At 39.2% G+C, this 15,244-nt stretch overlaps 1 protein-coding gene across 2 annotated transcripts in view; it reads right to left on the bottom strand.

Annotated features, from left to right (window-relative positions):
* Nucleotides 1–204: 204 nt before the first annotated feature.
* GOSR1 (golgi SNAP receptor complex member 1) overlaps nt 205–15,244 on the bottom strand; it is a 49,436-nt gene continuing 34,396 nt past the window's right edge. For both annotated transcript variants that reach the window (XM_045773218.2, XM_045773219.2), the window contains exons 7-9: nt 10,827–10,856; nt 3,698–3,780; nt 205–578 (exon numbers count right to left, since the gene is read on the bottom strand). In XM_045773218.2, the coding sequence (XP_045629174.1) occupies nt 454–578; nt 3,698–3,780; nt 10,827–10,856 (238 nt within the window). In that variant the 3' untranslated portion in view covers nt 205–453. The remainder of the gene's footprint in view (nt 579–3,697; nt 3,781–10,826; nt 10,857–15,244) is intronic.

Here is a 15,244-nt window from a genome sequence, read left to right as displayed (position 1 = left end):
ATCATGAGTGTAAAATAAAAGGACAAGAACTATTTTTATTCACAACCCAATCTGGGGGCTAAAAGGAAAGCAGTCTTTGGATATAGAGAAACCTGGTTTTCCGAGGAGTCCAGCTACGAGACCTGGCTCGTCGTCAGCCTTCAACACTACCGCTGAGGCACAGAAACTCTGTTTCTGATCGGTTCACTTACCTCCCGGAAAGACAAAGCAACTGAAAACTTTTTTTTTTTTTTTTAAACTAAAAACAGAAGGAAATGTGTGTTAGAAAAGATAGCACAGAAAAACTGTGGCTTCAGCTCAACCTGACCACGTCACGGAGTCCACCGCGACCAGTCTTGAATTAATCCCGCCGGCCAGGCTAATCATCAGGACAACCCTCTTCTCCTCCTACTTTCCTTACTCCAGATCAGGGTGTGAAGGCGGTGGCTGTCCAGAGTCCCTGGAGACGCTCCATCAATGGAAAGCATAGAGCAGCAACAGGATGGTGCAGACGCCGATAACAGCACCCAGGATGAGTGAGTCTCGCCGCTTCCTTAGGCTGACCCGCTGGATCAGGCTGTTCACAGCAGGAAAACGATCTTTGGGAAAGCTTTATTAAGGTCATACCTGAAGAAGCCTCTTTAGTGAAAAGTCACAGTAGTCACAAAAATTGAGATCAGGGTGGTCCAGAAACAATAAATAATGAGAAGAAATACGGGGGAAGACAATTACACTGAGGGGGTCTTTAAAAAACACATGCCCCAGCGGGGAATGTCCTACTGCTCAAGGTCCCAAACAAACTGAGGAACGACTGCCCGGCTTCAGGCCAGGGTGGGAGCCAGTGTGTGAACAGGGGAACAGTGCAGGGTGGGGAGGCACAGGTGCAGCCAACTACCACTGCTACCGCCCCCCTATCCCAACCCCCCACCCGCTCCGTCTCCCCCTCTCCCACCTCGCTCTCTCTTTAAACCCCTTCTCTCAGCAGAGTAGAAGTTTTGCCAGAGGGGCGCCTGGGTGGCACAGCGGTTAAAGCGTCTGCCTTCGGCTCAGGGCGTGATCCCGGCGTTATGGGATCGAGCCCCGCATCAGGCTCCTCCACTATGAGCCTGCTTCTTCCTCTCCCACTCCCCCTGCTTGTTCCCTCTCTCGCTGGCTGTCTCTATCTCTGTCAAATAAATAAAAATAAAATCTTTAAAAAAAAAAAAAAAAAGAAGTTTTGCCAGAAGAGTTTTGAAGAAGTAACTGATCCTCTCCTCACAGGGTGATAACCCCCTTAGCATCGGGCAATTGGTGGGAACCAACTCTAGGGTCTGAATAAATCAGTCGCTGGTGAATTATTTAAATTTTTCAATTTACTTTGCAGAAGAAGGTAGGATATGGTAGGAAAGTGGGTTACACTGCTCTAGCTGTTCTACTTGGGAAACGTAAAAAAAAAAGGAAATTTCCAATTTTAGAGGTTTAAAAACAGTCACAACTGTATTTTACTTAGTAGTTCAAAATATCTTCATACTCTCGTTTGTATGCTGTGGACCAAAGCACATGCCCGCACATCCCGTACTGTTCTGCGTTTCCGACAGTATATACCCTGCAGGGGCAGCCTCTCTGCTAACAGCGGTATCCCACCAAAGTCAGGAAAAGCACCAACGAAACCACCTACAATCCCAGAGAGCTGGAATAATACCTCCACCTTGCGACTCCTTACTGCACGTTCCTGCCATTAAACCACTCAGCAGGGACTACATTCGCGTACTTGTACGTTCTACATATTACACGATCGGACCAAAATCTTGAATTTCCCTGTCTACCCAGAATAGAGTGTCACGTACTGTAAGCATTAGTGTGCTTTTTGAATTAATGAAAAAAAATTTGCAGAAATAGTGCCTGGGTGGCTCAGTCATTAAGTGTCTGCCTTTGGCTCAGGTCATGATCCCAGGTTCCTGGGATGGAGCCCCACGTCAGGCTTCCTGCTCAGCAAGAAGTGTGCTTCTCCCTCTCCCACTCCCCCTGCTTGTGTTCCCTCCTTGTCTCTCTCTGTGAAATAAATGAATAAATAAATAAATAAATAAATAAATAAATAAAATCTTTAAAAAAATACATACAAGCATGAAATAATAGGCAAAAACTTTTACAAGGTACAAATCTCATACAGAGTGAGTGCTTAATCATTTTTTTGCTTAGAAAAGGATCAACAATCCCTTTACAGTACGTAAACTTTCGGCATTAGGAAACCCTGTCTCTAATGGGCACATCTGTGTCCAGTTTTCCTTTAGGGAGTCCCCTCTTTCTTCTACAGTAATCTATTTCAGTCCATGTAATAGTGTGGGCTGACCCCGGAATATGAACAAACTCAGGACTGGCCAGGAAGAATACTTATAGTGACTCTAGCTGGGGCAACTCTGGTCCTCTTGAGACTCTTATCTTGGCTGTTAGAAAAGAACCCTCTTTCCATGGGGATATCTGAACTAGTAGAAGGTGACTCTTCTAGCCATCTCTGTCCCATGAGGAGAAAACCTGAGAATGAGGCCAACCACAGGAAAGATAAGAGATCGAATAGGCAGGGGGAAAAGGGAGGAAAGGCAGATTAATAATAAAATCTGACGATAAAATCTGACCTCCTGAATCGAGCCATGCCTTAAGCCAAATTCCACCCATGAATTTTAGATAAATATAAACAAATTAATTCCCTTCTCTCCCCCTTAAGTCAGTCTGCATTAAGTTTCTGTTACTACCTCTCTATGGAGTCCTGACTAACGCCCATTTTATTTGATTTTTTTTGAACACACTTTCTTCTGGAAGTATGATAATTTGATGATACAATGTATATAACTGCTCTGTAAACTGTATAGCCTTATATAAAATATAAATGATTGTGGATGTGTGGTTTTGTATTTAGGATAACAAAACAGGAACAAAATTCACAAAAAACTGGAAAATATCAATACACTTCAGCATACTCCTTAGGCAAATAAGTATCAAACTAAAAGTGACCTTAAATTATCTAGGACCAGAAGATACTCAACTTTTGAAAATTATAGGTCCTTCCTCCTTTAGTAACTGGGAAAGAAAACTTTTTTTCTCCAAAAGGCGTGACTTCTCAGAGAGTAAACAAAATGTTTCGGAGTAGCAGGCTTACCAGTTTTCCCACTGGGTTTCATGAAGTATTAGTAATCCTAATTCAAGAAACTTAAGAATTGAAACGGTAGAGGTCACAATAAACCATCCTAGCATTGAGCTTGTGCATGAAGAGCCACATGAAAATACTCTGTCGGCAGTTACAACTCATCTACATGTGTGGCTGTCTGTCTCCTTCCCTCTTCTAAGCATCTGCTACTGACTTAATTCTCCAAACTGGAAAAAGTAAGAAAAAGCATGTCATTTACAATGTTGAGGTAAGAATAATATCTACTGTGGCATTCTAACATGGATTCAAGAGCTTTTAAAATGTAAAATAATTTTGTGAATGATTGGAAAATTCACATTTATAATTTTTTTCTAAATCGGCTAATATCAGACTTCTGGTGTAGAATCTTTTCCAAATGGCACTAAACAGTATCAACTTTTATAAAGTAGGAATGCAAGGCACATTCATATTATGTAACTACTAATGGCCTCAACTGCTATTGGTGATGGCAACCTGACCCCCCCCCCCAAAAGGCATAGACACCCCTCCCCCCCCGCCCACCAAAACCTAGAGACTTCAAACTTTCAAAAAGGATACTGGCCAAAGTATTCATTTTGCTCTGAATCGACTTCAACATTCCTCTCTGGGAAGTCATATTTTCTTTTGTTGCCATAGCAATGCTGAAGGGGGAAAAGAGAAGATAATTACACTGGCATTTAAAATTATCCTGCGTGCATGGATCCATCATACCCTTAAAAAGTGAGCAGAAAACTAAGATAAGCAACATCATCTTGAAAAGCACGGGCAGAAAAAAAAATCACTTTCCAAGTCACCTTCACACTGTCCTTTTCCTAAATGACCACGCCATCCCCACTGCTTTTCTCCAATGTCTTTTTCCACAAGGCAAGTAGGCTATTTCCTGTGATTTTCCACAAAGCAACAAATGAAATGACAGACAAATCACCATTACAAACGCTTCTTAAAATGGTGTTGAAAGGGGCGACCAGGTGGCTCAGTCAGTTAAGCATCTGCCTTTGGCTCAGGTCATGATCCCAGGGTCCTGGGATCAAGCCCCATGTTGGGCTCCCTGCTCAGCGGGAAGTCTGCTTCTCCCTATCCCTCAGTTCTCTCTCTTTCTCTCCCTCCCTCCCTCTCTCTCTCTCTCTCTCTCTCTCTCTCTCTCTCGGCTCTCTTTGAAATAAATAAATAAATACATACATACATACATAAATAAATCTTTAAAAAAAAAAAACACAAAGGTTTTGAAAGGGGCCAGCACTAAAATATCCTTAATCAGGAACTGTTGAGAGGGAAGTAGGAAATTACGATCATAAAAATAGAACCAAAAGTGTAATATATCACAAAATATTCATATATAACTAGTCCTTAATTTGTGAAAAGATTATGTTCCAGAATTCTACTTGAGAATCAACTAGGCAGATTTTTTTATTTTTATTTTTTAAAGATTTTATTTATTTGACAGAGAGAGCACAAACAGGGGGAGCGGCAGGCAGAGGGAGAGGGAGAAGCAGGCTCCCCAAGGAGCAGGGAGTCCAACATGGGGCTTGATCCCAGGACCCTGGGATCATGACCTGAGCCAAAGGCAGATGCTTAACCAACTGAGCCACCCAGGCACCCTAACTAGGCAGATTTTAGGAGACACATTCAACATTTTGCTGGGTTTCCAAGCCAGGTGACAAAAGTTACACGTTCACTAAATGACTTCGAGAGATGGGAAAAAGTCCCTTCTCTTACAGAGACTATAGTCTCTTCCATGTGACTACTCCGATGTACTGTTTAAAAGAATCTCAGTTATTATTTTTGGCTATCACTGCCAGGGTTAACTTGCAACAGCCTTATCTCCCTGGACATTAGAAATCTACAGGGCAGGGTCAGTGTCCATTTTGATAAGTAACACACAGGGGAGTGCTGTGGATACTGATGTTATAAAAAACAGCAGGAAACAGAATGTTCTTGAAGAATTCTGAAAATATATGAAACATTAAAAAAAAAAAAAGCAACAGATATGAAGAGATTCTGGGAAGATAATGATCAGAGCACAAATTCCTGACCTCACCTCTGGTCTAATTTCCTCCATGGAGGAACACAAGAACGAGGCAGATATGAAGGGGAGGGATCCATCTGAGATCCCAAGTTCTTCTGACATCTCCAGGGAAGAAAGCCAGGTAGGCTATACTCTCTCGAGCAATGGAGGAACCAATGAACTGATGGCAGGGAAGACTAGATTTTTCTTCAAGCCTGGGGCAAAGACCTAGGTTTCACTGCATCCTGAGGAACCCAGAGCACTGAAGAGATGGACCTGCCTGCGTGGGAGCTGCAGGGGTGGGCTGAGCTGCTCCCGGGACCTGCAGCTGGTAAAGGGCTGCGACGCACGACCAGAGAAACCTCTAAGCCGAGAGCTGACAGTCCCCCAGCTGGTGTGAGGGCCAGCTCTGCGGAAGAAAAAACTGCTGCGCCATCCATACCACCTGTAGGCCTCTGCTTAGGGGTCTCTAAGAGCCCGACCTATCTGGGAGCTGACTGCACATACTTCCGAACAAGCAACAGCAGGTGTCCCACTGGAGGAAATGCTAGAGGGAGTACTCAAAGCAAATGGTGAATCGAAACTGAAATTTCAAGATTTGAGGAGGCAAAGAAGAAACAAAAGTATGTGAGGAGATAGATAAAAGGATATATATTAGAGCATGGTTTTATAATAAAAGACAAACACACAAAAACACACCCCCCCAATGGAAACATTATTGGAGTGGTTTAACAGATTACGATATAACCATACCATGAAGTCATATTTGGTTATTAAAAAGAATAAGATGGCATTATTTCTATTAATCGGGAGGGATGTTTATGATATACTGAATGATTAAAGCAAGATACAGAATATATAAAGTATGAATCCTTTTTCATTTCAAGCAATAAAACATCTTTGTATATGTCTGTACGGCAGTGAGAGCATATTCGAAAGATATTAACAACTGTCAGTTAATACAAGTTACTCAGGGGATAAGAATGGAGGGACATTACCAGGAGATTAACTTTTTCTTTTTCTTTATATATTTTAGTTTTAAATTGTTACGATAAGAACATTGTACTTTTCTAAAATGTACACATCTAATAAAGAAAATCGAAAAGCAAATTGCAGGAATTCCACCTGAGTGACTAAGAAATGTGAGTAACATTAGCAGCACCAAATCTACTACAGTCAAGCAATGATTTATAGAAGTTTTTCCCGGATCCTAGAAAAGATCAAGAATTGAGGGGACCATATGTCTCTGAAGGCAAAACTGTGCAATAGGGCTAATGATGGAAATTCTTAGACATCTGTACAAGGAACTTCCCTGAACCATGAAGTCAGATGACTGCCCCCAGTTCGGTAGAAGAGCTAACCCAGGAGAGACCTCAGAGATGCTGACCCTTCGAAGCTCCCAACGAAACAGTCAGGCCAGGCCCCCTTCTGATCATCCACTGTGAGGCCTACCAATTGGCAAGTGTCCCACCACCCCTATACACAGGACGAGCTTCCAAATACTGGATTTTGGAGGCTCACCCTTAAATATGAACAAAGAACCAAGAATCACTACAAGTTTGAGAAGAGCCTCTAATGAGAGGCAGAGATCCAAACCAACCAACCAGCACACAGAAAAGTGAATCTGAGGAAACAGAGGCAGTAATAGAAGCTCGAGAAACTCTAAAATCAAATTATATAGTCAATGTCTTCAGAGAGAGAAAAGAAGGCACCACATCCATGAAACACATAAATATATGTATATATGCATGTGTGTGTATGTGTGTTGTAAGACGGTACCCACCCCTTAGAAAAGAGCTGGTGTAAATTTAAAAAAAAGAATGTAAATTAAAATGTAATAGAAGTGTCAAAAGGACAAACTGAGTAAACCCCTCAGAAAGTAGAAAAAAAGATAAATGGATAACGGAGAAAAGGTAAGACAGGAACAAGAGAAGGCCCAACATATTTATTATTTTTAATTTATTTATTAGATTTTATTTATTATTTATTTAGCAGAGAGACAGAGAGAGCACAAGCAGGGGGAGCGGCGGGCAGAGGGAGAGGGAACAGCAGGTTCTCCACTGAGCAGGGAGCCCGACACGGGGTGCGATCTCAGGACCCTGGGATCATGATCTGAACTGAAGGCAGATGCTTAAAGACTGAGCCACCCAGGCGCCCCTATTACCTTTTAAAATTAAAATAAAAAACAAGAAAACAGAACAGTGAAAAAGGAGGTGGGAAAATGACCGTTTAAGAAGATTTCCCAGAACTGGAGATGAGTTTCCAGATGGTAGGAGCCCACCCAATGCCCAGGGCAATGAACTGGAAAAGATGCATGCTAAGCTTACTATGGGGAGGTTAAAAAACACCCCAAACATGGGGAAAATAGGATGACCCTAAAAGCTTCCAGAAGAAAAAAGCTCATTACATACAAAGGACCAGCTATCTTAACCGGCACTGGACTTAAAAAATAATACTGAAGGGGTACCCAAGTGGCTCAGTCAGTTAAGCATCTGCCCTTCGGCTCAGGTCATGATCCTAGGGTCCTGGGATTGAGCCCCATGTCGGGCTCCCTGCTCAGGGTGGAGCCTGCTTCTCCCTCTCCCTCTGCCTGCCGCTCCCCCTGCTTGTGCTCTCTCTCTCTCTGTCAAATAAATAAAATCTTAAAAAAAAAAAGTACTGAAAATAGCACCTTCAAAAATTTCAAAATTATTTCTAACCTAGAATTCTCTAACTTAGCTAAGCAATGAATCAAGAATAGATGTGAAAAGTTCAAAACTGTACCTCCTGTTCTTTCTCAGGAAACTACTAAAGAATGTGGTCCAGCATAATGAGGGAATAAACTAAGAAAATGGGAGACACTGAATTCAAGAAATAGGTGATCCAATAAAGGAGATTATTTGAAGGTAACGGGGAAAAGCACACCAGGACCAGTGCAGTGGTGCAGGCCTGGAGAACCACCAGACAAGAGTAAAACAGAAGGAAGCAGCCAGTGTTAACTTTACACTGAATTTTAAATCCCAGAACCAAAGAGAATACAAGAGTCGAAACTAACAACATCCTCTGCATCATTAGTTCTTATTCATAATTATGTCTGTGATGGAATATGATACATTTAAAATGTGGTTGTTTTAACATAAATTTATAATGTACTTTTAAAAACGGGTATTATGGTCTTGTATAAAGTAACACAATTTCATTTAAAGCGAGGCTAAGCTTCTGAAGGCAATCTTCGAATCATATATGCCTCTGTTTTTTACACTGGGACTATCACCATCTCCCATGCACTTTGACTCAGAAGTAGATAAAGAAGATTAAAAAATAATTTTCACAAAGCACTTCGTATTCCTTGGAGAATGGATATTGTCATCATACATTATGTTATTATCTTGTTGAATATGCATGATTGCCAGTACCACACAGAGTGTATCTGGACATACTTTCTCATCTCATTGCATCATTCGGATTCAAGCTGAGTGAAGTCTAGGTTGTTATTTCAAGGATCAAATACTCGGAGGCAAACATAGGCTCCAAATAATACATAATGCTTTTAAAATGATACATCATTGATGTGCTTACTGGAACCTTCTTACCTGCTCTGTACACTAAACTCAGACACATTTTTTCAATGACAGACAATACTAGTTACACACTTAAAGCTTAAGAATAAATATTAAAAATATTAGTTCTTTTCAATTAACTGATGCCAGAGTCTATATTCAGTTGTGCACATATTCTTAAAATCTCCAAAAGGAAAAAGTAAATTATTACATATAGAATATGCAAAAATAATTACCTGACACTTAAATTTTATATTATCTATAAGTAATCATAACTAGCTTAAGAGTCAAGAAAATTTCACCTGTGATATCTATCAGATTTTGAAATAAAGGGAAATAGTAAAATAAAAAAACCTTGTAATTACTTTTTTTTTTTTTTGCTTTTTAACTAGCAAAATAGTAGTAGCAGTGATTCAATGGTTCTCAAATGTTCCGATGTGAGGAAGTACTCCAGATTTTTATACTCATATTACCAGCCCTTACATAGGTCAGCTTTGAGTTGAAAAGCTTAACTAAGGCAGCCTGGCCCGAAGAAGATCAGGTAGAAAAAGGAGGAAATAACAGGAAGAAAAAACAAAAAGGATAACGGGAAAACTTTTAGTAAAAAAATCCTCGGCAAACGTGATTTTACTTTATGTGCTGATGAAAGGGGAGTCACAAGGAAAATATTTCAGGTGACAATTAGGCAATGGTGCGAAAACTTTGTTCAGATGGACAACTCAGTGCGTGTAATTTAAACAAAATCTCCAGATAACTGCATATTATTTTAAGAGATTATACTTTATTAAATAATGATGGAAACATTACAACCTACTGAATAAAGTAAGAATTCATGAGTCCATATCAATATAAATACATATTTAAAATATGAACGATGAAATATTTAGTGACAGAGAGGCCTCATGTCTGCAATTTATATTTAAATAGCTTTAAAAAAAAGTGAAAAAGCAAATGTGGCAAAATGTTAAGGTGGGGAATCTATGTAAAGGGCATATGGGAATTCTTTATACTACTGGAAGTTTTCTGAGATCTGAAATATCATTAAATAAAAAGATTTTTAAAAGTTTGCATTAATAATACAGCTATGACATACAGATTACCTAGTAGCAGCCAGGCATTGTATCAGGCATTTTACCTCATACTATCTTTAATCTTCACGATCATCTTTTAGGGTAGGTATTATCATCAATCCCTGTTTTTTAAACACATAACAAAATGAAGGCCCTGAGCAACTTATCCAAGAACAGAGATCTGGTAAGCAGCACAAACCAAATCACACTCCAAAGCTTGTACTCTTTCTACGAGGTGGTAAATATAACAGTCGTTAAGTAGAGAGCTCTGGTTCTAGAATTAGAGAGATTCAGATTTGAGGATCTGAATCCTCAACATAGTGTATTAGCTGTGACCACAGGCAAATTACTTACCTTGATTTCTTTTTTGTTTTGGCCACAGTGTTTATTTCATGGGTTATTGAAGAAATTAAATAAATGAGGCATGTAAAGCACAATACCACGGCTGCCGGTGCGGGTACGTATGTTTGGTGACGTTTCCATGTACTTCATTATACCTTTCCTGAAAAATGCTTTAGATACTGCTGAATTCTAAACTGTAGAGATCATATCTAGTTCGTTTACTTTTTTACTGTCATAAGATAGTATCTAAAAATTCACCAAACCTAGAGAATTAAGCAGGTCAAACCAACAAATAAATGTCCCTTATCTTAAGCAATACAGTGTTATTACAGGTAATGCTAAATACTATTGCAGAAGATTTTCTGCAGCTGCTGTGACAGAAACCAAATCTACATAAATGGCATAAATAAGACATTTACCAAATCACATGCCTAAGATGGTTTTCCATTAAAAAGGGAGAATGAAAAAATTGAAGCTGAAAGTACTGAAAATGAATTAATCAGAAAAATTAACCTAGGTAAATCAGCCTAATTCTAGAAACAATTATTTTGGGCTTCAAATGTCTCTAATAAGAGAAGGATGCAGTAAAAATACATCACGATCTAGTGAAATTCCCATCTTTAAGAATGATAAATTAATTTTAACTCTAGTTACAGGGTTAACCTCATCTGTTCACGTATGTTGCAAGCAAACAAAAAACGCACTGAAGTAAAACAACATTTTTTTCCTACCTTATTGTCTCTTCTATCAGACGATCTGAGCTGCAAATAAAATGGAAATTAAAATTCTGAAATTATTAAGGCACATTTAAAATTTGTACTTAATTTTTCTATATTTTAGAGATTAATTCTCAGCCACTTACATAAACAGAATACCCAAGTCTTTTGAAAGCATCTGGAGAATATTCTGGGCTCTGAAATAAATGTAACTCATCCACACATATAATTTCCATCTTACTTGTGTTTGTTAGCTTAAATCTATTTCTTCCACAGGGATATTTGATGATTAAAGACAGAACAGTTTTAATGACAGCATAAAGAAATAAAACTTCTTTAATCTAGATAGCTCACACTTGTCACCACCATCTATTCAAAACTTAAGAATTACAACCGACTTGTTGAGACAGGATAAGGAAATATAGTTCTGATGCCTATAAGTAGTAATTATTTACACCTTAAAGTTCCTTTCATTTTTGGGAAACATTTTTTTTTGTTTTGTTTTGGAAACGAAACTAAATTTCAGCCTACAAACTTTACAATTCAACAATGTGAATAAAGACACTCCATGCACCTTTGATCTGTAAAATGCACTGGAGAGAAAGAAGGCTATTTTAGGGAGGAATTCATAGGTATCAAAATTGCTAAGGTGCTGCTCTGCGGCCCAAAGCAGGAGAACTCCCTCCGAGGCGTCTGCATCTGTTCAGCACTGCGCAAGGTGCACAGCGCGTTCTCAACTGAAGACCTGCGTATTTTTTTTCTAACTATTTCTTTCCAAAAGAGTTTCTACGTTCACTGTATCAACTAATAACTGGAGGTTTCATAATAAAGTAGTGGGCCAGGAAATCTAAGTTAATGCAGGAATTAGGGGACAAAGATGAACTTTAAAAAATGTCATAAATATCTTATATAAGCCCTGTTTTGGAAACCATTAAGAATTTCAAAAATAACATGGGGCAACTGGGTGGCTCAGCCAGTTAAGCATCTGACTCTTGGTTTTGGCTCCGGTCATGATCTTGGGGTCGTGAGATGGAGACCTGAGTCGGGCTCCACGCTGGACACGGAGCCTGCTTAAGATTCTCTCTCTCCCTCTTCTCCTGCTCCTCCCCACCCCTCTCCCCCTCTTAAAAAGAATTTAAAAAATAATCAAAATTGCAAAGATAGTTGGAGGAATTTAGAGCCAGACTATGTGGCTTTTGAATGCTATCTCTACCACTTACTAGCTATCTGACATTAGGTAAATTACTCTATGGTTAAATTTTCTCACCTGTAAAATGGGAATGATAAACAAGCAAAAAAACAAAAACAAAAACAAAAAACAACCCCTACTTGTTAAGAGGAATAGAGAAGTTTATATACAGTGATGAGAGCAGAATCCGGTATATGGTAAACACTAAGTATTTTTTGCTATTATTACAGTAGTTTCTCAGTAACTATGGACTGATTCTAAATCTAAGCATAAAGTTGATATAAATTTCCATATAAATCCATTGCTGTGGTGAATTCTATTGATAAGTATGCATTTATTTTATTAACAAATGTGTATGGAAGTGCCCTGGAAGAGAATGCATCAGACAGGGGCCACCAAGATAAGGTACTAACCTCTACAGACCTTACTATGGAGACAGACAATACAGACGCCTACAGGTATCTTGGTAAGGTGGTCATAAACTCACAAAAGAGGGAGTGGTTAACTAGAACTGGGTTAACAGCTTCTTGTTCAACACAATGGTTTGGTTGACTGTCCTCATTACAGCCTTTTAGCATATCGAAAGGCAAAAAAAATAAGACATTTTAAGATGCAAGAAGTGTAATATGAAAGTAAATAATTACATTGCCAATCTCAGCAAGCCAGTTTTTTATTTAACTTTTATTTACTTATTTGAGAGAGAGAGACTGTGTGCACACAAGCAGGGGGAGTGGCAGGCAGAGGGAGAGAGAGAAGCAGACTCCCCACTGAGCAGGGAGCCCAACATGGCACTCAATTCCAGGACCCTGGGATCATGACCCAAGCTGAAGGCAGCCACTTAACCAACTAAGCCACCCAGGTGCCTCCAAACCAGTTTGTTTTATTTAAAGATTTTGTTTATTTATTTGAGAGACAGCCAGTGCCAGAGTGAAAGAGAGAGCACAAGCAGGGGAAGGGGCATAGGGAGAGGGAGAAGCAGACTCCCTGCTAGTCTCCCCTTATCCATGAGGGATACATTTCAAGACCCTCAGAGAATGCCTGAAACCATGGATAGTACGGAACCCTATGTATACTATGTTTTTTCTTCCTATACATACCTATGATAAAGTTTAATTCATAAATTATGCACAGTAAGAGATTACAACAATAACTAAAAATAAAATAGAATAATTGTAACAATATCCATAATAACAGTAATGTGAACGTGATCTTTCATTCTCAAAACATCGTACTGTACTGTACTCACTCTTCTTTTTGTGATAATATGAGGTGATAAAATGCCTATGTGATGAGATGAAGTGAGGGGAATGAATAGTAGCATTAGGCTACTACTGACCTTCTGACAATATGTCAGAAGGAAGGTCATCTGCCTCTGGACCACAGTTGACCACAGGTGACTGAAACCATGAAAAGCAAAACCACAGGTAAGAGGGGACTACTGTAAGGCCAATATTCCTGATGAACACAGATATAAAAATCCGCAACAAAATGTCAGCAAACTAAGTTTAATACATTAAAAAAGGGGTCATACACCATGATTAAGTGGGATTTATTCCAGAGATGCAGACGGTTCAACATCTACAGTCACTGAATGGGATACATCACACTAACAAAATGAAAGGTAAAGTCATGATCGTCTTAACAGATGGAGAAAAAGCACCTGACAAAATTCAACATCCGTTTATGATTAAAAACTCTCAACAAAGCAGGTACAGAGGAGATGTACCTCAACATAAGGGCCACACATGACAAGCCCACAACTAATATCATATCTATGAGGACAAGCTGAAAGCTAAAATCAGAAACAAGGACGCCCAGTCTTGCCACTTTGATTCAACAGTTTTAGAAGTCCTAACCAGAGCAATTAGGCAAGAAAAAGAAATAAAAAGCATCCAAATTGGAATGAAAGAAGCAACCGTCACTATGTGCAGGTGACATATTATATATAACCAGGTATTTATATATATAGAAAACCCTGAAGACTCAATCAAAACACTGTTAGAAGCAGAAGCGCCTGGGTGGCTCAGTGGTTAAGCATCTGCCTTCAGCTCAGGTTATGATCCTAGGGTCCTGGGACCGAGTCCCACATCAGGCTCCTTGCTCTGTGGGGAACCTGCTTCTCCCTCTCCCCCTGCTTGTGCTTTGTCAAATAAATAAATAAATAAAATCTTAAAAAAAAACTGTTAGAAATAATAAATGAATTCAGTAAAGCTGGAGAATACAAAACCCACGACTCAAAAATCTGTTGTGTCTATACACTAATAATGAACGATTAGAAAGAGAAATTAAGAAAATCCCATTTACAATCACATCAAAAAGAACAAAATATCTAGGAATATATTTAACCAAGGAGGTGAAAGACTTTTATACTGGAAACAAGACATCAATAAAAGACATTGAAGAAGACATAGATAAATGGAAAAAAGAATCCATGCTCATGGATTGGGAGAATTAGTATTGTTAAAATGTCCATACCACCGAGAGCAATATGTAGATTCAATGCACTTCCTACCACAATTCCAATGGCATTTTTCACAGAAATGAAACAAACAATCCTAAGATTTGTAAGGAATCATAAAAGACCCTGAATAGCCACAACAATGAGAAAGAAAAAGTGAGCTGGAGGCATCATGCTCCCTGATTTCAAACTATATATTACAAAGCTATATTAAGGGGCAGCTGGAAGGCTCAGTCGGTTAAGCATCTGCCTTCTGATATGGTTGTGATCCCAGGGTCCTGGGATTGAGCCCCGCATCGGGCTCCTTGTTCAGTGGGGAGTCTGTTTCTTCCTCTCTCTCTGCCCCCCCATGCTCTCTCTAATAAATAATAAAAGAAATCTTTAAAAAAAAGCTATAGTAATTAAAATAATATGGTACTAGCATAAAAACAGATATAGATCAGTAGAACAGAACAGAAAGCCCAGAAATAAACCCACACATATACAGTCAGTTAATTTATGACAAAGGAGCCAAGAATACACAATGCAGAAAAGACAGTTTCTTCAATAAATGGTGTTGGGGAAACTGGACAGCCACATGCAAAAAATGAAACTGGAACACTATCTTACAACATATACAAAATCAACTCAAAATGGATTGGAGACTTGAACATAAGACCTGAAACCATAAAACTTCTAAAAGAAAATGCAGGCAGTAAGCTCCTCGACACAGATCTTGGTGATGATTTTTTGTATCTGACACCAAAAACTACAAAAGCAAAAATTAACAAGGGGAATTACATCAAA

This window comes from Ursus americanus, chromosome 23, assembly GCF_024610735.1.
Source record: "Ursus americanus isolate L20-20 chromosome 23, mUrsAme1.1.p, whole genome shotgun sequence".
NCBI classification, from domain to species: Eukaryota; Metazoa; Chordata; class Mammalia; order Carnivora; family Ursidae; genus Ursus; species Ursus americanus.
This window is presented reverse-complemented; position numbering and strand designations above follow the sequence as displayed.